This window comes from Tympanuchus pallidicinctus, unplaced genomic scaffold, assembly GCF_026119805.1.
Source record: "Tympanuchus pallidicinctus isolate F22 unplaced genomic scaffold, pur_lepc_1.0 scaffold43, whole genome shotgun sequence".
Taxonomy (NCBI): domain Eukaryota; kingdom Metazoa; phylum Chordata; class Aves; order Galliformes; family Phasianidae; genus Tympanuchus; species Tympanuchus pallidicinctus.
The window spans coordinates 603,636-627,460 of NW_026294762.1; the positions used below are offsets into that span (position 1 = coordinate 603,636).

Consider the following 23,825-nt stretch of genomic DNA (forward strand, 5'->3'; position numbering starts at 1 on the left):
CCGCTCAGTGCAGGAAGTGAGATAAGATGGCCTTTAAGGTTCCCTTTAAACTCAAACAATTCTATAATTCTATGAATAATTCTACTATGATAGAATTACAATAAAAGAATATAATAGAATAGAACAAGGAGTAATGGCCTAAAGCTTGAACAAAGAAGTGCCACACAAACATGTGGAAGAATGTCTTTACTGTAAGGGTGATGCAGCACAGGAACAGGCTGCCCAGAGAGGTTATGAATTCTCCTTCTCTGGAGATACTCAAGACCCATCTGGACGCCTACCTGTGTGACCTATTGTAGGGAACTGCTTTAGCAGGGGCTTGCATTCAGCCTCAAGGTCTTTTCTACCCCCTGTGGTTCAGTGGGACATACCAACAACATGAACACAAGAGTAGAGTGGAAATACACCCACCCTGTTCATGCCATACCTCCATGCCGTGCCCTCTAATTCCTTAGAGACTTGCAGTAACAGAGGGTTTGTTAGTGCTCACCTTCCCTTCCCATCACTGGAACAGCCCCAGAGCTGGTTGGTCCTGTCTGTACCACGATCCCACTAGGGGAGAATTGGCAGCAGGAAGAGAGAGATTCCTGTTGACTGTTTCAGGATTTGTTTCGAGTCCTGCATGTGAACAGAAGACTCAAAAAGGCCACAAATAAGTTTTAGGAGTTTTGTATGGATATTCAACTCAGGTTTCTTTGGGCACTTCAATGTGTGAGCAGCTCAAGGTGTCTTACATCATAAGAAGCACTTTGTCACATTTAGTGCAAAGAAGAAAAAGCACACAATCGGATTTCAAATGTAACAGTGATACAAAACTCAAAATTCAGTTCAAAAATTAAGTATCTTTATTTTACAAGTTTAGAAAATCTTTACATTTTTTAACTAAAACAGGCTAAAGTCCTTTTTTTTTTCCTTAAGCAAAACAGATGGGAAAAAAAAAAAACAAAAACAAACAACACAGCAATTTCAGCGGATCAGTCTTTTTCAAGTTTGTTTTCTTTTAGCATACAGGTGTGTGCCCCAAATAGGCAAACATGGAAAACCCCATGGAAAAGACAGCAAGAGCACCCCAGAGAAACCCCTGGGATACGAATCAGCTCTTGTCCTCACATCTCCCCCCAGTGCTAATTACACAATAGGTGGGTTTGTAGTTTTCTTTTCTTCCCCCCGTGTTTTAAATCACAGAAGGAAGAAACAAACCTACATTTGGTGACTGGAAACGTGATGTCTTGCAATGCATTTGCACACACAAAAATAGCTGGGATGATTTGCTGTGCAGCCAGACACGAGGCTGCAGATCAGACAGATGAAGGGCTGACCTCAAAACCATGGAACTGCATGGGAATACAGTGGGAAGAACGCACCCAGACAGAACCAGGGAGCTGATGTGGGTATTTCAGGAGGACCTACAACCTCTGAAAATCAGAAATGTTTGCCAAAATGTTACGACTTGGAAATGATGTTTTTCTCTCAGCTGCTGCAATGGCTCTTGGCTGTTTTCAGCAGAAGTTGATGGTACCAAGAAAGGAACATGTTTTGTTACAAACAATCACCACCAGGCCTTACTTCTACCATAGATATACTACAGATACAAGTCCCCATGTCACTGGTTTATCTATTCTTGCAGACAGCAGGCAGCAATTTTCCAAGTGACCACCTAGCAAATACCACATCTTCTGCAGTTTGTGCAAAGGGACGCTATTCACACGAGGCTGCCTATAGTTTGGCAACACAGCCAATTAAACTATGAAACCAATACAATTTACTGGCTTGCTGCCAAAATAAAATGAGATGCGAGATAAAATCAGGGAAGGATATTCAGCTACCAGCACTGTTAATGACTGACTGCGTCGTTATAGAGAACCAAATTCCTTCTCTTTCGGACCCATCTGCATTTCTGCATCTCCTTCCCACAGCTTCAGTGCATGTGGCATTAACAGCCCATGTGCAGGAAGGATACTTGAACAGAGCTTTCATGCCACAGCCTTCCTACCCCAGCCAACTCCCTCAGTGGGGATTTTTATTCAGTTTTAATTATTCACTTAGTTTTATTAAGGGGCCAAACTGCAAAGGCTCAGCAGTAGTAAAAATCACAGCATGGCTTTTGGAACACTGAAAGACTTTCCTTCAGTAATTCATGGAACAAGAGCTTGAAAAGTGTGTGTACTCACAATTGGTTTATTTTTATAATTAAGTGGATGCATTCACAAGCACTAAAAGGAATAACCTTCAGAGTTTGCAGTCTTCACAACTCCACCCTATGTGCTATTATCTGAACGTTATCATAAAGCCCCTTAGCAGAGACACTGGACATCTAAAACTGGTTGACTGATGTTACCTCCTGCTCCCTAGAAAATCTTATTATCAACATCCAGGACAGCAGCACTGAGCAAATACTCTCCAGTCTTACCCCACAAACCCTGTTCATACTGCTGTTTGCTCACAGCCTCCTGTCTGATCCACACATCCCAGTGACTCGTTAGCATTGCTCAGACTTGGCTGCCAGATCCCCAGCTCCTCCAGCAATGGGCTGTACAAAAACCAAAGTACAGTGATGAGGACAGCACATAGATCATCCACCACCACAGCTGTAATGAAAAATGTGCATTTACAAAAGGGAGTTTTGCTTTCCTATGTTGCCAAACTGAGCCTATCTGTCAGGGACTCGTAGGGCTGAAGAGATTCATCTGAAGTGCTGAGACGTCACATCTCCACAGGATGAAGCTGATGTGCAGCCCTGCAGTTCAGGTGTGAAGCACATTTCCTAGAGGAGGTGGATGCCCCATTGGGACAATGCCCTCATTCAGTTCTGGTTGGCCCCAAAGAGGTCGGGCAGTTGGACGTGATGATCTTTGAAGGTCTCTTCACACTGAGTTATTCAGTTCTTGGAGAGGACAAGTGACAAAGAACAAGCTCACGAAAAGTGGGCAACAACTACTTACAGCAGCTCAGACCACTGCCATTGACACCACTCAGACAGAACAGGGCTGTCTCCCCACACAGACCCATCTCTGCATATTTTCAGCTAACTAACTTTCACACTGAACACCCAAAGGAAGCTCAAATCACAGAGTGTGTGTGAGAGCTGTAGCTCAATTCCAGATTTCTAGCCTTCAGATCATTTCAAAGCTTTCCCTAAGATGAGGTTTTGCCATACACAAAGATAGGGAATGTTAACAAGCAGGAAAGTACAACAAGAAATCTGATAAACTCAATTGCTGTCTTCAGTTAAGAGAACGCAACTCCAAATCAGACCAGGAGAGTGCCCACTCATAACCATGGCCACCAGTGGATCAATGATAGGACCAAGAGCCACAGCATTCCCAAGAACTGCTGGAGGAACGAACTGAAACCAAATGAACTGCATAAAACCAGGTTAAGTTCTGTACTAATGCCTGAAATGATGACTTGGTGTAAATATACTCATTCCTGGTTCAAGAAACTCAATTTAAGGCCCTCGTGTATTATCTAAAGACAGTGAAACCTCATTCTCCCACCACATAACCTGAATATTTGCCTGAATATTTCACCTTTGATATTCAAAGGTGAAAGACTCACAGAAGAGCGTATTACTGAAATGAGAACATTCCAGAGTGCCTTTCAATGCAACTCCATCTACATTTCAAAATACAACATTTCTTATCTTGGTAGAAGAAGCACTGCAAATATTTAACGTGTGCTTTGATGTGATTTCTGCCCTGGGGATTTACGGGCTTCACATTAGCAAGACAAAACCAAACACATCTCTGGAAGGTGAGATCTGAACTGTCAACCACAATGCCTTCCCACTGACCTATAAACTCCCCTTTCTGGACTTAAGGTTTCCTGTGCTTCCCTGGCCAGCCGCTGCAATTATTATCTGGTCTTCTTCCCCACTGCCAACCCCACATCTATTGATTCTAATGCCATTGCTACATGAAAAATGATACATGCACTACACAACTCTGGGATACGGAGAAGACAGAAACAAAACTGCAGGGCAGAACTGTAAGATCTCACAATAAAAGAGCTGTATGCGAGCACTCACCTCAAGAGCCATTATAGGCATCCTCTTATTTGCTTTTATTTTTTAATTTTTACTGGGCTAGCCAGGGGAGGTATACAAACAGCTGAATGAAAGGAAGGAAGGAAGGAATCCTTCAAGGCCAAAGGCATTTAATAGGAAGTAAAGAAGTTAAGCAGAGAACTGAGAAATGTTCTAAGTCAGTAACAAAGCTCTACAACCTGTAGGGTGAAACATCCAGAGGAGGCACTGAACACACATGGTGACCCAACAATTCCATTTTGAAACAGCTTTAAGAAGAACAAAGCCCAACAAAACGATAACTGAGCGTTCTGCTGCCCACCAAAGCTACAGAGCAAAAGAAGAACTGCAGGTAAATACCCATCTCCCAGATGCTGTGTTGTTTGACTGATGGATGCAGTCACCTTCAGCAAAGCTTTAAGTTGTATTACTGCAGCTCTGTTCAGTAGCTACCTTCTTCCAGGCTCCACAGTCTGTGGTTTTTCACAGCGTACTTAGAAATCAACTGGCATTAACATTATGGCCAAAGATAATGATGCATCACAGACACAAAAAAAGAATTCTAAAGCACAGAAATGGGCATGTCTGAAAAATGGAAGGCATTCATAACGACAGACTGAGGGCTACTGTAATGAAAAAAAAAAAAAGAGCAGCGTGTGCAGGACAGGCTTCATTGATTGTGTGAGATCAGGGAATCAGGTAAAAAAACCCAACAAAATCCAGAAATTTGATATTGTGAATGTAAAAGAAATGTGACAAGTGAAAAACACTCACGTAAATTAACAGAGGATTTGGGGTACTTCTCCCTTGCCATTCCCATGAGGATCCTTGATGTCACATTCTGGTTTCAGCTGCATTTGTGCAACCCTTCAGGAGGATACAAGTCAAACCCAGTCAGTCCAATGCATTGACTCACGGTTAGTAACTTCTGACCCAGGAAAGAATCTGTCCCTTGCTGCTCAGGCAATCCAAAGCATTAAAAACGAAGCACTTTAACATTACTCCAAAAGCAGCCTTTTAACTCAAGTTTAGTGTGGGATGTACATCTGCAATCATCAAATAAAATCAGAATGAACTACACTGAACATAGTTTGACAATTTCCTGTACAACATTAAATTTTACATTCGGGGAAAGACAGGAAAGCACAACCTTGGTTTGATGGGAGTGATTGAACAGGGTCCAAACAGTCGCAGCCAAACTGGTGCACCAAAGGTGTACAGTACTGCAATAGTCAAAGTATGTAACTGTTTATATACTTTAACTGGAGATATTGCACTGAGTAACTATTTTTTTCCCCCACTCTGATATTCGTAGTTTGAGAAGAAGAAAAACACACACAACAAACTTACACTTAAGTAGATGGACAACCATCCAAAACATGAAGGTGAAGCATATGCAGACCCATCTAGAATGAAACATAAAGCAACTACCAGGTGTCCACAACTTAATCAGTGTTATAAATCTTCCACTTTCATCGAGTTATAAACAATTTGAGAAATAAACTGTTTCCTAACCCACATGAGAACAAATGTTAAAATACATTTTCAAGAAGGTGATAAAACTTTATGCTTCATCATCAGAAAACTACTGACCTCGGTGTACAAAAATTACTCCCTACAGTATCATGACTGAAAAACAATCAAAGCAAAAAAAAAAACATAGAACTTGGAGCCGTTCTCCAAATTTTTATCACTGTTTGTCAAGTTCATTATTGAAACACAGGATTGTTTTCTTTATATATAAACTTATACAATGGTTTAAATTAAGGCATAATCCAGCTGGCTGATATTTTCAGTTAAATGCCTCCGTTGCTTTTTAGTTAGTTGAAATTCAGATTACCACTGGCAGACATAATCCATCAAAGAGGAGACTGAAGAAAACAAGAACAAAAGTAACCCAGATGTCTTTAATACTACTATCTTTCATTTGGGTCGTTCATAAATTAAATGCAGTGCAGGACTTGGGACTTATGCTATGAAATCAACCTATCAGGCAGGGCTTTAAGAAGAGGGCAAAACTTCTGATTGCACATTGTGGTTTTACAGAAATCTTTTCACATTCCAGAGAAAGAATATTACCCACCCAATGCTAAACAGATGAGAAATGAGCATCCAAAAAAGAAAACCACACGGCAAACTTCTGGAAGACCCAGCCAAAGAGATGAAGGCTGAAGTTTAACAGACAGACATTAAAGGAGAACCTTTTGGAATTCAACTCAACACGCCAACTGGAGACTCTTAATTTAAAATCATTGCCTCAGACTGGGACAAAATGCTGATGCTTTTGTAAATGATGCTTTAGACTCAAATGCTCTGAAAAGCATTTCTCCCATGCAATTTAGAAACGTGTTCCAGGATCCTAGAACACTTTTGTTTTCTTTCTCAGTTTTAACATGATGTGTTTGAGGCATTAGGGCACTACAATTTAAATGTAAAACACAAATGCTTTTGATAAAGCCATATGTTCATATATAGAACAAATGGTACACAAATCTCATCATCTCCCCATAAAAGATGCATAAAAGACTCAATCACGTACACAAGAAAATGTCTAATTTCAGGAATATAAATTAAGACCACCTGCACCCCAAATAGTTTTACACTTACAAACTGTGTCCTCTGCCATGTCACTTAGCAAGAGGGGCAAAATAGATCACAGCCTCTTTCCAGAACCTGACAGGCCATGCTTCTGGGATACTCCTGGGATGAAGACAAAACATTATTTGAGGCAGCTGATTGGTTACTAAGCAGCAAGTAGCTCTAAATCACAACCTACAATAGCACCGAGTGTTCCCTTGAGAATGAAAACATCAGACTTTTCTTCAGTTAGTGACCACAACTATGTTCCTTAAAATTCATCAGTTTGGGCTCTTGAGGTTTTACTTTTTTTTTTGCTGTTTTACTGTAACATTTTCCCCAATGAAAATAAGCAAGCTTAGTTTAATGTCACTCCCTGTTTGCTTATTTATCTGGCTCGAATTTCATTTCTAAAGCAAACATTCTTAATATCCTTATTCTACCAGGGGTGCTCTGTCACAAACACCTTCTTTTCAGAGACAATCCCTGGAGTTCATGGAGTGCTTAGTGAGCTTCTTGGAGCTCCATTCATCCTACCTTTTAAACTAGACTAGTAGCCAACACAGGTACCTGGAAGTAAAAAGAAAGAAGTTTAAGAGATGCATTTAATGCACCTTGGTAGTATAAATCCTTTCAGAGGCTGGCAATTTAACCACTCTCTGCATTTCCTGAATGTCAGCTTATACTAAAGCATTCCCTTGCATCAATGGCTTTGACAAGTAGAAAAAGTAAAAGGTGACAATAGGGAAAGTGCTAAGGTCCTCTTGTGTTTCTTTCAGCTAAGCATTGTAGCAGACTTGTTCAATGCTTTTCTTCCACATTAACCTGCACTATGCTAAAGCAGCAAAAATAGCCACAAAGCACAGAGTACTGTGTAAATAAAGACTCGTAATACTACCCTGGTATAATTAAAATGGATCAGTCAAAGGCATTCACTAATAAAATGATAATTGAAATCCATACATCAGAACCCTTGTAGAGCACCATATTTCAAATATGTTTGAAGTATATAGCTGTACCAAAGCTGGAGGCAGAACATTCTTTGTTGGATTTGATGATCAGACTCCCACCGAGGTTCCTCAATGAACGTGAATACTACAGAACCAGTCTAAATACATACTGGTTTTACACAATGTTTGTAAGGGAAAATACGGAGTTCCTATCAAATTGTTTATTCCAGCTGTTTTTGCTCGAGGTTTAGAGATTTACTTTCCAGGTCATCCTTGTGCCCAGCTGGTTCCTCACTCTTTGTGATAGAAACTTCTGACTGTTCCGTCTTTGTGTCGTTATCAGCTGGCTCCTCTGCAGCCAAGGTAGGGCTGTGCAGCTCCTTCACATGGAGGGTAGGGTTGGCCATTTCCTCTGTCTCTTGTTGAGAAGCTGGTACGTTGCTATCTTTAGGAAGCTGAGGGCAGTTGACAGAAGCTATCACCAAGGGAGGCTGAGGTAGGTCTTTCTGCAAACGGAAGACGACAGAGTGATGAAAAGCAGAAATTATTACTGCTATGAAGAGCAGAATGAACTATAGAGATATTAGAATTTCCAACAAACATATTCAACTCCAGCCAGGTGTCAGGTATGATCAAAATGGTCACACGAGGCGAAGACAGAAGGCACAACATCCCTTACCATTCTCCAGTGACAGACACGTGCATACAGTTATCCTGCCTTTGCCATTTAGGGTGCACAAGGGGATTTTTGTTCCAGGGGTTTGTCCAATAGCTTTTTAAAACTCACCAAACTTTTATTATTCACAATAATAAATATTCCTGGGTGTCCTGCTATTACAGGTTCATAAGGGATTGCCTTTCATTTATTTGATTGTAATCGTTGGGTGATGTTAACAGCAGTAGTTTTAATCCCTTATTCTTGGTTTATCAGTTGTGAAGATTTCCTGCAGGCCCTACCCAGCTAACTGCATACTACTTGGCTTTCTGTAATAATAAGAAATGCAATTTGCTGGTTCAAGCAGTTCCATCACATTTTGTGTTCTTACTGAAGGACTCTAAAACAACGATTTTAAATAATTTTAAAAGAATTTAAAGAATTTAAAAAGAATTTAAAACGAGAACATTACTGTCTGTACAATGTCAGGAACTGTAAGCAATCTACAATGACCAAAGAGATGGGTTGTACCAATTAACAGAAATAAAGAATTAAAGTCTGGAAAAGATGAAAGAAACAGAATCTGTAGCTGGATGATTCCTCACTGAAATCAGCCGTGCTCTGTTGATTACTCAGGAACAAGCAGACAGCACTTTGGCACTTCTGCATTCTCTGGTTTTGATCACTTTTACTATCAGTGCATGGCAACCAGCAACTTTTCCAACACATTCTGGATGCTCACTAATTTTTTCAATAATTAAATCAGTTCTCTAGAGGAAGGCTGTGCAGGTTATAAAAAAAAATAATTGAGGAAAAAAATAAATCTCACTGGGAGAGAACCTCCAGCTAGATAGATTCTTCACTTCAGGGTAATCCATCACAATCTATAGTCATGTCTCATAATAGAAATCATTCCATTCAGAATCAAATGAGTTTCATTTATACCACAGAGAAACATCACATGATGATTCAATGTACTTAACTAGATCATTATAAGCAGTAGACTAGGAAAAAATAGGAAGATAAACATTTTTTAAGGAGCTACTTACCAAAATGATCAACAAAGATCAAACCAGTAAAACTGTGGCAGAATGAAGGATAGACAGGGTTCTACTTTACTTTTCACTAGTCAGGTTAAGTGGCCATAAACATTAAAGAAAGAAAATGAAAACATTACCTAGGGAAAAAAAGTGCATTAAAAAAAAAAAGTAAAAATATTTGGCTTTGGTGGATAATACTACAATATTTTACTCAACTTTAATTCTAGTTAGGTTTTTATAATATTAGTATTTCTTGAAGACACTCATATCAAACTGGTATTCACCGCAAAGCCGCTGCCCGTCCAGAACATTGCAAGCTCCTTTCTCCAAAGAGCCACAGCAAAGCTGGTGATTAGAGTGCAGGGTACCAAGTAGAGCAGAGCTGGCTGACCCATCTGCATCAGTGCCAAGGCGACAAAGGTCACAAGAAGGCCTATGCCATATGCTGGAAGGAAACAGAACCAGCAAAAAAGAAGTTATTGGGGCATAGCTTGACACAAGAGCAACTAAATAATTTGCTAAATAAGCATTCTTATAGGATTCTTTATCCATGTAATATGTAAAGCAACTTTTTAAAACATAAGCACAGTGTATACATTATAAATTTGGAACAGTACTGTGAAATACTGCTGTCCTTCTGTTGACAGTCCGATGTCGTGAGGGTACTGTGATTGGCCTTACACACACTGTGCAATTCAAAAAACTATCTTAAGCACTTTCAGAGCAGGAAAATAAAATATTTTGTTTCTCTTATTGTATTTATGAGCCCCAATACAGATGGTTATTTTGACTGTTATAATACATGCTCCTTGTTTGGATGGTCTTTGGCTGTTTCTCAGTAATAACAATGCCAGCTATGTCATTAATTATTTTCCCTTTAAGTACTGCAAGCATTCTGCAGAATATAAGCAGAGCAAAAGCATTTATATGGCAATATTTGGTAATATTTTCAATTACATTTTCAGAACCAACTGACTTTTGTTCAGAAGCCAAATGATTGGAACACTCAGTAATAGTTTTATCCAGTTATTCAAAATCAATGTAGATGAGGGAGCGTTCCTTGTATTCGATTGAAATCTTTCCTTCTGTGACTTACATTCATTCCCTCATATATTATCTCTTCCCTATACACTTACAGAGACTACAGTCAGACTACTCTTTCATTCTCACAGTAGATGACTGTGGACAACAAAAGAATCTTCTCTCTTTTGCCTTTTCTTCTTTGGGTGCCATGTGCTTCAGCATGCAGCCACTGGATTTACTCCAGCATGGCAAAGTCTCTCAAAGGATCCCAAGCTAGACAGTGTTCTAGACTCAGTCTTAAGAGCCAAACTGAGGGAACAATCACTTCTCTCATCCTGCTGATCCTAATTTTGTTAATACAGTGTAGCACGTGGGTAGTTCCCATTCCTGCAATAACAATGTCAACTCTTCATTAATGCAGAAATTGATAGAAAAAAACCCACTGAAATAAAAGCATTTTTCTATCCTTGCTTTGAGTCTCCTAAGAACCTAGCTATTTTTACAAGGATTTCTAAAGCAGAATATTGGCAGAAAACTTTGAGGAAATTAAGTCTTTGCTGGCATGAATACAGATTTCTGGTGTCTTTGCAATAAAGTCAGATTGCATTTTGCAGTCACTTGGAAGTCCACAACATGCAACTCTGGATTCTACAAACTAAAGTTTGAAACCAATTTAGAACCAATTTGAAGGTATTACATCATTATAAAGTAATTCATTATGCCATCAAGTCATGGAACACACAAAAAGTAAAGAACAAAGTCAAAATAAAATATCTTTGAACCTGAACTTCCATATGCAAGAAATGTAAGGACTGATTAATCAAAAAATCTGGAATGATTAACTAAGCATGTATAACAATGCATACTACGTGTCAAAATATCAGTGTTAAACATACCTATTGTGCAGGCTACAAAATATACTCTGGATGATTGCACCTGAATATCAAATCTATGGCAATAGGCCACCAGTAAACCTAGGAAAGAAAAGAACAACTATAACATGTTTTCAACCCATCCACATATTAAGATAAACAAAAACATCAAACGATCTCAGAACTTTTAAGATAGTTTTCAATACTTCTGTACTCCCATGTTTAAGAGCTATGACAGAATCATTCAGGAAACTGCACAGCTTACAGGCAGTTGCACAGCCAAAGCAATCTAATAGCAACATTAACATCTACAGATACTGAGATCCTGGAGGACCAGGTTTGAATGAACAGCACTTGTTACATATTGTGAAATATCTCTCTCCCAACTAACTGAAGCTCCATACATGAAGATCAATACAAGAAATATAACCTCCAGTGGTGGTATAAGTTAGTTAGACACGATATTCTAAAAGCAACAATTTTAAGTGTAAGATTGGGTTGGGGGAGGGAGGAAAGCACAAACAGCTGAAGCTTCCCAACACAAGAAAACTGACAAATAATTTGTCAGAAGTCTGAAAGCCAGAATACACATTTTTTTCAGCTACAATAGCATTAGGTGTACTTGCAGATACTATCTGATGCCATATGGAGAGGTGTGGTGGTAGCACTGGATGCTGTGTGATTAGTAATTACTAAGTTTTGAGTGGTCAGGTATGTGCCACCTCAAATCATGGGCAAATGGACAAGTAGATTCCTCATCATCACACCATTAAAAATGTCGATATCAAGACACCATTTGTGGAATTAACTCTTCAAATTTCTCTGCATTTCTCTACTTCGCCGAGTGAGCAACTGAACATAAAATTAAAACGCATTTTCCTACTGAAAAGAAGTGCAGGAAAAAAAAAACAACATACTTCAAAGTTTACCAAGTTTACACAAGTCAACACAAGCTTTCTGTTTGAAGTGGAAGAAGAGGACGAACTAATTTGACAGTGCAGCAGGTACAATTCTTAACACAGCAAAGAAGAAATACCTGGAACTAAAATGTCTCCAAATCCTAGGAGAGAAAAAGGTCTGTCACACAGAGCCAGTGGGGAGGAGTTCAGTCGTGGGACCTTCAGGACCATTGGGAGCTTAGGATGGAAGAGACATAAACCCTATGAAAAACTTTTCTCTATATACTGACACCAGATCCTGTTGTGCTGGAACTGAAGACTACAGATAGAGCAAATGTATAGGCATACATATATATTTACATTATAGATCCTTATGTTAGGTATATTTTGTTAACATTGCTGACAGCAAACAAACTGTAGTTGAGTTTAGATGTGGTACTAAGGGACATGGCTTGGTGGGAAATACTGGTGGTAGGTGGATGGTGGGATGGAAGACCCTGGAGGCCTTTTCCAACCTTGGTGTCTCTATGATTCTATGACATGAGAGCAATGAAATATTTAAATTCTCAGTAAGAAAGACATCTCACAACTCTGTATATTAACTTAAAAGTCCTCAAATGCAGTAGGGTATGAACTCTGCTTTAACTGTAGGAAAACTGAGGTTAGCTGCCACTTGCGTAAGAAACAGTTTTAGATTTGGTTCTACTGGATACAATGAAAGTATCAGACGTGCAAAGATTTTTGAATCACTTCAAAAGGTCATTTTTCCCATCACTTCAAAGACTTTTTTTTGTGTGTGTCTTTTCTGTTTCTGCTTAAGATACAATTTGCAGAGTTGAGGCACAGTACGGCAAGGCCCAGGGCAAACATACATATTCTAATATATAACATCAAAGACTATTTATTTATTTTGCTTACATTAATGCCAAAGTAATTGTATCTAATTATACTATAATGGCACAGAACTGCTGATTTTTGACTTCACTTTTCTGTCTCCAGTTTAAGTTTCCCTCCTTTGCCTCGCCTCAGCTTTTCATAAAACTGTTATCAAAACGGGACTGGCTGGAGAGAAAGAAAGAGACAAACACCATATGAATTGAAATGCTTCAGGTAAAAAATGGACATACTTCATTAGGAATTGGTCCTATTTACAGATAGGGGCTCACGTTTTTGTGAAACCAAGTTAATCAGTTTCCTTCTTTTAAAAGCAAGATACAAGACCAAACCTATCATGGTGAGTCACCTAAGTCTGTTTTGTTTCATTTCTATTGCAGATTTCCAGAGAGCTCTAAAGTGCTCGTTTCCATGCAAAATTCTTTTTGGAGTGGCATTTCCATTTTGGATCTGTGGTCTTTGAGTTTTACAGAAGATGAAATCTTAAAAGCTGGAACGTAATGCTTTATTTTCAGACTACATACAATACCTTCTCATGAGTGGCAGAATCAGATGGGCCTGCAGCCACTTCCACCATTATACTCTCCCCAGTCTAGAAAAAAAAGGGCAAAGCTGTAAATGAGCACATCACTCAGCAGTCCAGGGGTTATTTAGGAACACAGATAAATAGGCCATTGCTTTGCTCTATGAGCAGCAGGCATGAGAAAAATATTTCACTTACCTTTGTTAGAAATGGTGTGATAAATACAAAGAATACATCATAGACAAAAAGAACGAGGAGGAGCAAGGTACAACCCTGGAGAAAGAGACAAGATACTTGTGTACAGTTATATTCTATGCATTAGTAGATAGCAGAGAATAATCAGCAACTCAAGAGTATTCAAAGCAAAATGTGAATTCCCAAGTATTTTAAAAACAGAAGAATCTCACCATATGTGCAGCTAATAAAAGAAAATTACATGTTAGTCCCTTAAATTCCTGATGCTGTAGAATTTGGAAATACTCTTTTAATACTTTAGGAAACAGTGAAAAGTTCTGCATATCTACATAAAGTTTAAAGCAGTATTTAGATTTCCTTGGCCAGTGTACATGGGAAAAAATGTACAGGTGAAGATAACTTGGAACAGAGTTTGAAAGAGCTGCCTGAGAAACAACTAAATGCTAGTGCTAATTTTTATTTTAGAGTGCTGAATACGTTCTGGAAGACTTGGAAGGAGCCAGAATGTTGCACCCACGATACGTCTTATTCTGGGGGAAAAGAAACACCAAACCAAACCAGGGGGTGTAAGCTACTCTACTTTGATTTGCAGCAAAACAGACGTAGTGAAGGACTGAAAAGTCACAGCTGACAGATCTCCACAAACAGCAAAACTTATGAGGGAATCACATTTAATGACATCTGCATGACCTGGAGCTTCAGCACTGATTTTTAATAAAACCTAAAACATGAGATCACCACCTTATGGAAGGTAAGTTTATGGGTTCAGTGCAGTTGATAAGTAAACCAAGTGATTCCAATGTTTCTGGAAGACTACACCTAGCTCTATGGTATATTATTTTATTTAGGAAGGACGCTGATGAATCAGGGAGTTTAAAAGAAGGGAGTGTGATTAAATTACTGAAAAACCCATAACCAGCAAAATTCAAGATCCAGAAGTTACTTAAGCATATACCAGACTCATTATTTTTCTTCATTAAGCTTCACAGAGAAAAGGACAACTTGAGTGTGAGCTGCTGGTCTTTTTACCTTCACTTCCCCGCTTTCTGACAATCTAAACACACTAAAATCTCTGAATACTCCACTGTAAGTGACTCCTCAGTTCAACTATACAGGAAAACCTCCTCTTTTAACATCTGTTTAATATCCATACCTTAAATGTAGGCAGGCGAATTGTTTTCAGCATGTAAAGACAGAAAGCAATTCCTAAAGCATCTTGCAGAACCCAGGCCCATCTAAAGGAAAAGCAAAAAGTTAAATTTTTGCAGGAAACTATAGGACAGATAGATCAAGTCTTGTTCTCATTAAGCACCTGCTTGGGACAATGAACAAAAAACCACTTCTTTCAAATCAACATCGCAGTTATCATGGATTCACCGATGGAAAGTTGTGTTAACCAACCTGATAACTCTAAAATGAAATGACTAGCTGCTTTGATGAGCAGTGGATATTGTTTATCTAGAATTCAGGGTTTTCAGCACAGTGTCTTCCATCAGATTCATACAGAAAGATGTTGATACACAGGCTGGATGAGCAGATAGTGAGACAGGCTGATGACGGGCTGAAAGGCTAGCTCAGAGCGTGCTGATTCAGTGACACAAAGACTAGCTGGAGTCTGGTATCTAGCAGTGTACCCCAATGGTCCATTTGGGGTCCAATCCTGTTTAACATCAATATCAATATTCTGGATGATGGGCAAAGTGTACCCTCAAGCAAGTTTGTAGATGACACACAACTGGGAGAAGCAGCTGCTATTGCTGGAAGGTTGTACTGTCATCCAGGGTAATTTAAAAGGCTGAAGAAACAGGCTGAAAGGAAACTTATAAAGTTCAACAAGACAAAATACAAAGCCCTACAACTGTGGAAGAACAACCCCCTGCACCAGTACCTGCTGGGGGGCTGAGCATCTGGAAAGCAACATGGCACAAAAGGGCCCAGTGGTCACCAAGTTAAACGTGAACCTGAGATGTGACCTTATGGCAAAGGTGAATAAAGGTATTCTGGGCTGTACTAGCAGGCTGAAGGAGGTGATCCTTCTCCTCTGTTCAGTACTGGTGTGGCCCAGCTGGCGTATGCTTTCCTGTTCTGGGCTACTCAATACAAGACAGAGATAGAGCTACTAGAGAGAGTCCAACAAAGGGTCAGAGAGATGGTGAAGGGCCTGAAATATCTCTGCTGTGAAGAAAGGCTGAGAGAAACAGGACTGTTTAGTCTAGAAAAATGAAGGCTACAGGGGGTAGGGAGGGAGGTGGAAATTCTATAAATGCACATAAATATCTGATGGGAGGGTGGAAAGATGATGAGGCCAGGCTCTTTTCAGTGGCAGGACATGAGGGAGCAAGCACAAACTGGAACATAGGAGATTCCCTCTTAAAACTTTGTACCATGGAGTTGATTGAACACTGGCACAGGCTGACCAGAGAAACTGTGGAATCTCCCTCCTTGAAGATATTCAGACGTCAACTGGGTGCTGTCCTGGGCAACAGTGCCAGGCTGATCTGCTTGAGCAGCTTTGGCTGAACCACATGATTTCCAAAGATGTCTTCCAAACAGAATCATTCTGTAATTCTGCAATTGTTTTTGTCCAAGCTATGTATATTTTAATCTGTCATCTAAGATGTAGGCAGAAATTTATTCTTTAAGTTCTTGGTTGTAAGACTAAGATTTTAGAACAAGTCGTATTTTGTACTCTGTGATTTGGTTTAGACAAGTTAATTGTTTTTATCCTCTTTACTATTGAATCTATTACATATCTGTTACAATACCACATGCACCAGGTTAGTGGATGACCAGTTGGAGTGGAGCTCTGCAGAGAAGGACCTGGGTATCCTGGTGAACTACAGGTTGGCCATGAACCAGCAGCGTACCTGCATGGGTAAGAAGGCTAATGATATCCTGAGATGCATGAAAATGAGCATGGCTAGCAGGGAGAGGGAGGTGATCCTCCTCCTCCTCTACTCTGCCCTGGTGAGGCCACATTTGGAATACTGTGTCCAGTTCTGGGCTCCTCAGTGCAAAAAAAGATAGGGATCTCCGACAAGAAGTCCAGCAGAGGGCCACAAGATGATAAAGGGCCTGGAGCATCTCCTGTATGAGGAAAGGCTGAGTAACTTTGGTGTGTGCAGCCTGGGGAAAAGAAGGCTGAGGAGAGATCTCAAATGTTTATAAATGTCTGAAGGGAGGTGGGAGGCAGATGGGTGAGGTCGGGCCCCTCTTGGTAGTGCATGCGAACAAGACAAGGAGTAATGGCCTAAAACTTGAACACAGAAGTGCCATACAAACATGCAGAAGAATTTATTACAGTAAGGGTGACAGAGCACAGGCTGCCCAGAGAGGTGGTGGAGTCTCCTATGGGGATATTCAAGACCCATCTGGACACCGACCTGTGTGACCTACTGTAGGGTGCCTGCTTAGCATAGCAGTTGGCCTCGACCTCTTGAGGCCTCTTCCAATCCATGCAATCCTGCAGTCTTCAGAGCAATCAAAGGGTCTTTGAACAAATCCTATCTCAGAGTGTGATTAAGCTTACACACCAAATTTGCATGTCTATTTAGTGCCAATGGCTGCTTTTCAAATTCTACTTTTTCTATGAATGTAATCCTTTCCAATACCTGGATTTATTTTTTCCCCCATGAATGATTAGTTTTACAACGCTTCTGAAGAAACACCAGAGATTATACCTGTCATTATAAATTAGCAATACGTTGTGGTCACGATAGTTTAAAGAGAATGTGAATAGGGAACTAAATTAGCTCTACTAAAACCTGTGACAGAATATTTTAAAATCTACTCACATACGTTGTCTCATAGGTAAGATACACTGTTCTCTCATTTGAAAAAACAAAAATGCAGCCATGGCTGCTGTTGGTATAGTCACTAACAAAGACCAGGATAGAAAAACAGATTCATTCTGGGTTAATAATGAAGAATCATTCTATTGTGATTTACAGTAACTTATCCTAGTGGAATACATCTTTGTATGCCAGTCTTTCAGGAGGCAAGTTGAAACTGACATACTCTTCAAAGGGAACAAAGTGTGAATCATCCACAAAAAGAGTCACAAATCCTTTCAGAGGCTGCTAAAATCTGTTCATTGGGTGAAACACTGCTGAAAGCCTCCTGTCTAGGAACCTCAGGGAAGGGAAGAATGTCAGAACAAATAGGAATAAATTTTTAACTAGTGGTCACCAATACAGAGAGGCTGAATTGCAACCTTGCTGTCAAAATATTTGTGTGAAATGGTAGGTACTAAAAAATAAAACATGAAGCATCTCTTTCAGGCACTGGTATAAATAAGGAATAAAGTTGCAGGAAGAAGGATGTGCAATTGAAGTGGACAGTAACTCACTTGCTAGAAGTTCTGCAGAACTAGTGGATTTTAATATCCACTAAACAAAAAGTGAGAGGAAAAGGTCAGTTTCCTAAGCAACATCCCAGGTGAAAAAAAAACAGTGCCTGACCATGCAATGGGAGGAAGTCCTCACAGACAGCTGTACTGCAATACTGAAGTATACAGCTGTCCATTTGTACCCTCAGTGCTGGGCTTTGATCCTCTTCATGAAGGACACAAAGGATCTGGCAAAGATTTTTGGCTCTCAAAGTGAGAAAAAACAGCTGATGAAGTGCTCATTAGTGAGTGCTGTATACTGAAAATGGGGTAAGGAGTGTTCCCAGTTATTTCCCCTCACGGAATTCTCTGAGCCTGTATGGAAGAGGTCAACATAACCACGAGTACCAAAATAGGAAGTCCTCAGGTCCTTTGCCTCATGTATAAACGTACAGGCCTTGAATGCTGGGGAACATCTACAGCTTGGGCTATCTGTTGATTGTATTTGCAAGTTAAGTCTATAAGAACTAAAGCTCTTTCCTTTAATCTTGGTCACTAGGATAAAACTGAAGTAGGATTTGAGTTACAAAACACTAGGGTGTCCTTGCAACTGCTGGAGTATCACAGCAATATTGCCCAAAGTTCCTTTCAGCTGTCTGGTACGAGTAAACAATTCTCTAAAGATCTGACAACTGACATAGCTCTTCTTCTCTCAGAATAATGCTGAGGAGATCACCACCTGCAGAAATAAATTATACAACTTGTATTCAAAGTTCAACATCATTTCTGTAAAGCAATCTGAAGCCCCTGAGATCAGAGTATTGACTGGGACTCCAGTCCAAATTAAGCCTGAGTTTTCTGGGTTTCAGGTTTAACAAGGGAAAGTTTTCTGTAGCTTAGACCAACCAGGCAAAGATAAAGCACAGTAAGAACAGCTATGGATTTCTGTCCAAGTTTCCAGTTTCCTTACTGTAATGCCTAAATTTTAGGATGGGAGTCTGCTTCTACAGATGTCAGTAACTTACCGCATCATGCAGACTACAGTCTTGTATAGAAACTAAAATATACACTTACTGATCTTCATTTCTGAAGACTCCCCAGACTACACTGACAGAGATACAGAACACAGCTAACAACAACATCCGGACCTGTGGACGCTTGTGGAAATAAGGCAAGTTGTTGTCTGGGATTCTGCAAGTGAAACACAAACAGGTACAGTTATCTGTGTAGTTACTCTGCTTCTTCAAAAACATTTTCATACACGAAACTACCTTGTAAATCCCTTACCAACCCTACAACATAAAAATGTACCTTTGCCTACAAAAAAAAAAATTCAAGTTGCAACATACCTACACTTTCCCAATGGGAATCTTCTTACAAAGGGAGACAGGCAACTGTAAAGGCCAATTGAGGCAGCCAGGCAGAATATTCCTATGATAACATAGACTGAAAAATAAAAAATGGTAAGTCCAAGAAGGTAAGAGATCCTTTTTTCCAATCAAAAAGCCTGAATGAGAAATGAGTCTTAAATGTCATGTGTGAAAATTAAATTCAGATACAGAAATTTCATACAGTTGTTGATTAGATTTATGCCCTTTAAATATCTAACTCCATCACATTTTACACTGGTGTACTTCATGCAATAGCTACTTGAACAAGTTAAAAGCTCTTTGCTACTATTCTTTAAGTACACCATTAAATCATAAGCCAAAGAGGCAACTTGTGAAGTACTCATCTTCTCACTATGAGTTCATAGGAATTTCATAAGAGGACTCTTAAAACCACTCAATAACAAAATGAATTAACAGTGATGGGATACATCTTTCACAGCTTCCTCATGACTCTTCAACTTGATCAAAAAGGCAATCAACAGAAGCTTACCACACTCATAAAGGTAAAACCTCAAACTCGGTAAGAATAGAAAGGAGAGTAGAGGCTTGGTAAACTCTGACAAAAAACAAAGATTTAACGACTTACACCTCTTATACACATAAAAGGCTTTAACAATTGAAAGAATTACTGTGATCACCTAATCCAACCTCATTACAGCTTACCTGCAGAGTTTTCTTATAGGGTTTTAAATTGCACTGAGAACAAACGGCAGAGGACAATTGTTTCATAATCAGTTCTACCTTAAAAATGTTCTTTAAGCAAAAGCAGCCCAGTGCTATTGAAGATATGTCAACAAAAATGCAACTTTAAAAGTACCTAAGTGATCATAGAAGAAATAAAGGAGGACCAGCATTGAGCAGCACATCACTACAAACACACAGATCATTATTGGAGTCACATCAACTGTTTCATCATCATGTTTCTCCGCCCCATCATCACGTTTGTGCTTCATGTATCGCCTGAAAGAGGAATAGAATTACAGTCAGACCATTACCTCTGCAACAAAATAAAGGGCACTGCATCTTCAGTGAGTTACATGAGGCGGGGAATGATGACACTACATCAATACCTGTATTTCCACTCAGGTTGTCACTGAATTATTGTGTAAGGAGTACTATTTTTCATTAACTAACAACTCTGAATACTGAAAATCACTACAGAATCAGCTTGTGCAAAGCAAATGTTGGAAATGTGCAGCATAGATCTCCTCCTCCCCATCTACTTGTGAAAAGTAGCCACAAAATTTCAGTAAAACGTCCAAAATGAACATGGTGTTAACCATCTGATCTGTCTGTTTTACACTAGCCCAGCAAAATACATTTCTACAATTTTCACAAAAGATCTTTGAAGATGAATCTTTGAAAAGCCCAAACAGGAAATAGATTCCAACCCAATTTTCCTTCTGAGGTTTTTCAAGTGTATGGTTGTTTTTTGTTTTTTTTTTAAAGGGTAAAGCATTAAGGCACTGTCCATGAATATTACACATCAGGCTTAAGGGCTCTTAGACATCATGCTAACATCTTCCTAACTCCAGTTGCACAGTCTCTAACCCTCATCAGCACAGCTACCATCCACCACCATGGTTCCCCCCTACCCCAGGCAAAAACACAAGAAGAAAACTGGCACATTACTTTCCCAGTACTCACTTTTTCACATCTCTGCTTCCTGCCCAGTATCCTCCAATTGCCACAGTCCCCACAGCCATGACAAATATAATGACCATGTTGTAATCAAGCACAGGCTCATTTGGTGCATACATTGCTCCCTTCACTGACCTCCCAAAACTCTGCAGAGGCAAGAACAAATGGAGGAACTTGGGAATCACACTTTAGTAAGAACCACCCTACTCTTTAAATCTCTCAATTTTGCTTTTTGTATTACTTTTCCTTAGTAAAAGATATTTAAACAGAAACAGAGCTAGGTGTCAGAGGCAGGACAAAGCCAAAAGCATTCAAAGGACACTACTAACTTAGGACTATTCCAAAGCATGGCTCCCTGAAAGAGATATTCAGCATGGACAGTGGATCCTCAGCAACAACTGTTCTTCTCCCCTTTCTATGCTGTACTAACTGCACTGAACTAACAAATTCCTTAGTGCATGACATGAACAAGTGCTTTGCAATGAAGTCCGGGCCGACTTACTTTTAAAAGTGGACTTATAGACTATTGTTGTTTGAAAGGCATGTATCATTGAACTTCTAATATCCACATCTTCATTAGGATCTGGTCCTCAGCACCAGTGACCTGGTTACAACGTGCCCACAATTCCAGCAGTCAGGGCAGCAGCTTTTTCAGAACTTGCAGGGAGTTTTCAGAACTGTCTGGTGATGAAACTCTTACCTCTAACAGCAGTATTTTAATTTGAATATCTGACACACCTTTGGACACTACCCAGAACAACACCCTTACTCTTGGTCCACAAAAAACAGAAGTGGCATCAAGGTGGGATTTATTTTTTTTAGAAAGTATCTTACTGCCCATAAAAATAACTGACTCATATAAAAAGGATATTTTACCTAAAATCACCACTTTGCCATACTCAGAAAAACTCATACACGAAGATACTGAATCCCCTTTGACAAGGGCTCCCTGATGCTTTTACATAACCAGCACTGTAGACTTCACAAAAGCCACCTTAGCAAAGCTTCAGTTATTTAGTTTCCAATCAGCAAACTCAGAAAGGGACAGACTCTTTAGCAGAGTCTGCTGTGATAAAACAAGGGGAAATGACTTCAAGCTTAAACAGGAAGATTTAGGTTGGATGTAAAGAAGCATTTTACAGTGAGGTGGTGAGGCACTGGCAGAGGTTGCCCAGAGCTGTAATGGATGCTCTGTCCTTGGAGACATTCAAGACAAGTCTGGATCAGGCCCTGGGCACCATGATCCAGCTGTGTTGTCCCTATTCATTGCAAGGGACTTTGACTAGATGACCTTTAAAGGTCCCTTCCAACTCTAAGGATTCTATGATTATATAATGAAGCTTTATTGCAAGTACTTTAAAGCAATCCATTAGCTCTGCTGTTTGTAGTATTTATGTTCAGAACTAGGCTCCCTTTTTTATTCTTAAATGAGAAACAACCTCCTAAGACAACAGCATTTCTAAAAAATAGAATGTAACTGTCTTTTTGAGTATAACTCTTTACAATCCAGAGCTCCTAATATGAGCTCCACATTCTGTTGACCAATGAACAATTCAAAATAGTTTAAATCAGAACATCAAGCTTACCTTGACAATATCTAACATATCAGAATAGCTCAGCAGAGCAACGGGAATATCAATCTCTTCATATTGGCTCCTGTTACCCCCTGGAGGGACCTAAAGGACAGATCAAAACAGGCAAAAAAGAATTTATTTCTGCAAAAGCCTTCTATTCCTTCAAAAGAGTTCAAGTCTTATTTTCTGTTAATCTAAAAAATATTATGAAAAGGAACATAATGTACAATAACCTAAAGTTACCTTTACACAGGCAAAACACCAAAAAATTAATCCAAAACACAATTCAAAACAGGAAAAATACTGCTACTATCGGAGCCTTAAACCAACTTCAAAACTGCCTAAGCATAACACTTTTATTTGCCCAGCATATACCCCTCTAACACTCCAATGCAGACACAAGTATGGAAAAAAAGAACCAAGAAACACACACACATACACACAAAACAAAAAAAAAAAAACAACAAACCAGAAAGCATCTTCTCTTCTTGGTTCCATACCGAGCAGAAAGATCTCATCTTAAGAATCATGTTATTTAATTTCACTGGTGTCTGTATTCTCCCTTTTACACATACACAAAATGATCCCTGAAACTGCTGGGACAAGTGCAAAACAGATTCACACAATCTTTCAAAGTGATAAGGTTTCTGAGCCCAGAAGACTTTTCATCGCAGATGTTTCAGAGAAGCTAGCTGAATTTGTAGACGATATAAAGGAAGAGGTTAAATCACACCATAACACTTTAATGAGTGTCCCATAAAACCTTTGATGTGTAACTGGTTAACAGCCCATGATGTACATCCCTAAGTCACAGCATCAGAAAACAGAAGGGTTGTCCCATTCAAATATAAGAATTGAGCGTAGATGGTGAGAACTAAACTACTGAACCAGAGAACTGCCAAGGTTGGAAGGGGTGCCTGATGTTTGCCTACTCCAATTCTGCTTTAAGAATGAAGACCAGTCTTCCACCTAAGTTAAAATATAAAAGTTAAGTGGTCAACAGATTTAAACCCACCCAATGGCCAGTTACAAGAGGTGCAGCCCAGGGCTCAGTAGTGGGGCCACTCCTACTTAACATCTTCATCAACAACCTCGATGAGGGGATTAAGTGCACCCTCAGTAAGTTTGCAGATGATGCCAAGTTGATCAGCTGGATGGCAGAAAGGCAGTACAGAGAGACCTGGATAGACTGGAGCGAAGGTCCAAGATCAACTGTATGAGTTCCAATAGGGCCAAGTGT

The 23,825-nt window shown here is 39.6% G+C and overlaps 1 protein-coding gene across 4 annotated transcripts in view; it reads right to left on the reverse strand.

The window, feature by feature from the left end:
• Positions 1–822: 822 nt before the first annotated feature.
• The window catches only part of SPPL2B (signal peptide peptidase like 2B), a 36,786-nt gene continuing 13,783 nt past the window's right edge, over positions 823–23,825 (reverse strand). The window contains exons 4-17 of one of the 4 annotated variants that reach the window (XM_052702193.1): positions 22,598–22,687; positions 21,018–21,157; positions 20,188–20,330; positions 19,329–19,425; positions 19,054–19,170; positions 14,806–14,887; positions 13,656–13,730; positions 13,464–13,526; positions 12,178–12,277; positions 11,166–11,243; positions 9,531–9,691; positions 7,811–8,057; positions 7,139–7,171; positions 823–6,724 (exon numbers count right to left, since the gene is read on the reverse strand). In XM_052702193.1, coding sequence (XP_052558153.1) covers positions 7,152–7,171; positions 7,811–8,057; positions 9,531–9,691; positions 11,166–11,243; positions 12,178–12,277; positions 13,464–13,526; positions 13,656–13,730; positions 14,806–14,887; positions 19,054–19,170; positions 19,329–19,425; positions 20,188–20,330; positions 21,018–21,157; positions 22,598–22,687 — 1,413 coding nt within the window. In that variant the 3' untranslated portion in view covers positions 823–6,724; positions 7,139–7,151. Of the gene's footprint in view, positions 8,058–9,462; positions 9,692–11,165; positions 11,244–12,177; positions 12,278–13,463; positions 13,527–13,655; positions 13,731–14,805; positions 14,888–19,053; positions 19,171–19,328; positions 19,426–20,187; positions 20,331–21,017; positions 21,158–22,597; positions 22,688–23,825 lie in introns of all 4 variants that reach the window. The other 3 variants (XM_052702192.1, XM_052702191.1, XM_052702194.1) reach the window with 3 other exon arrangements.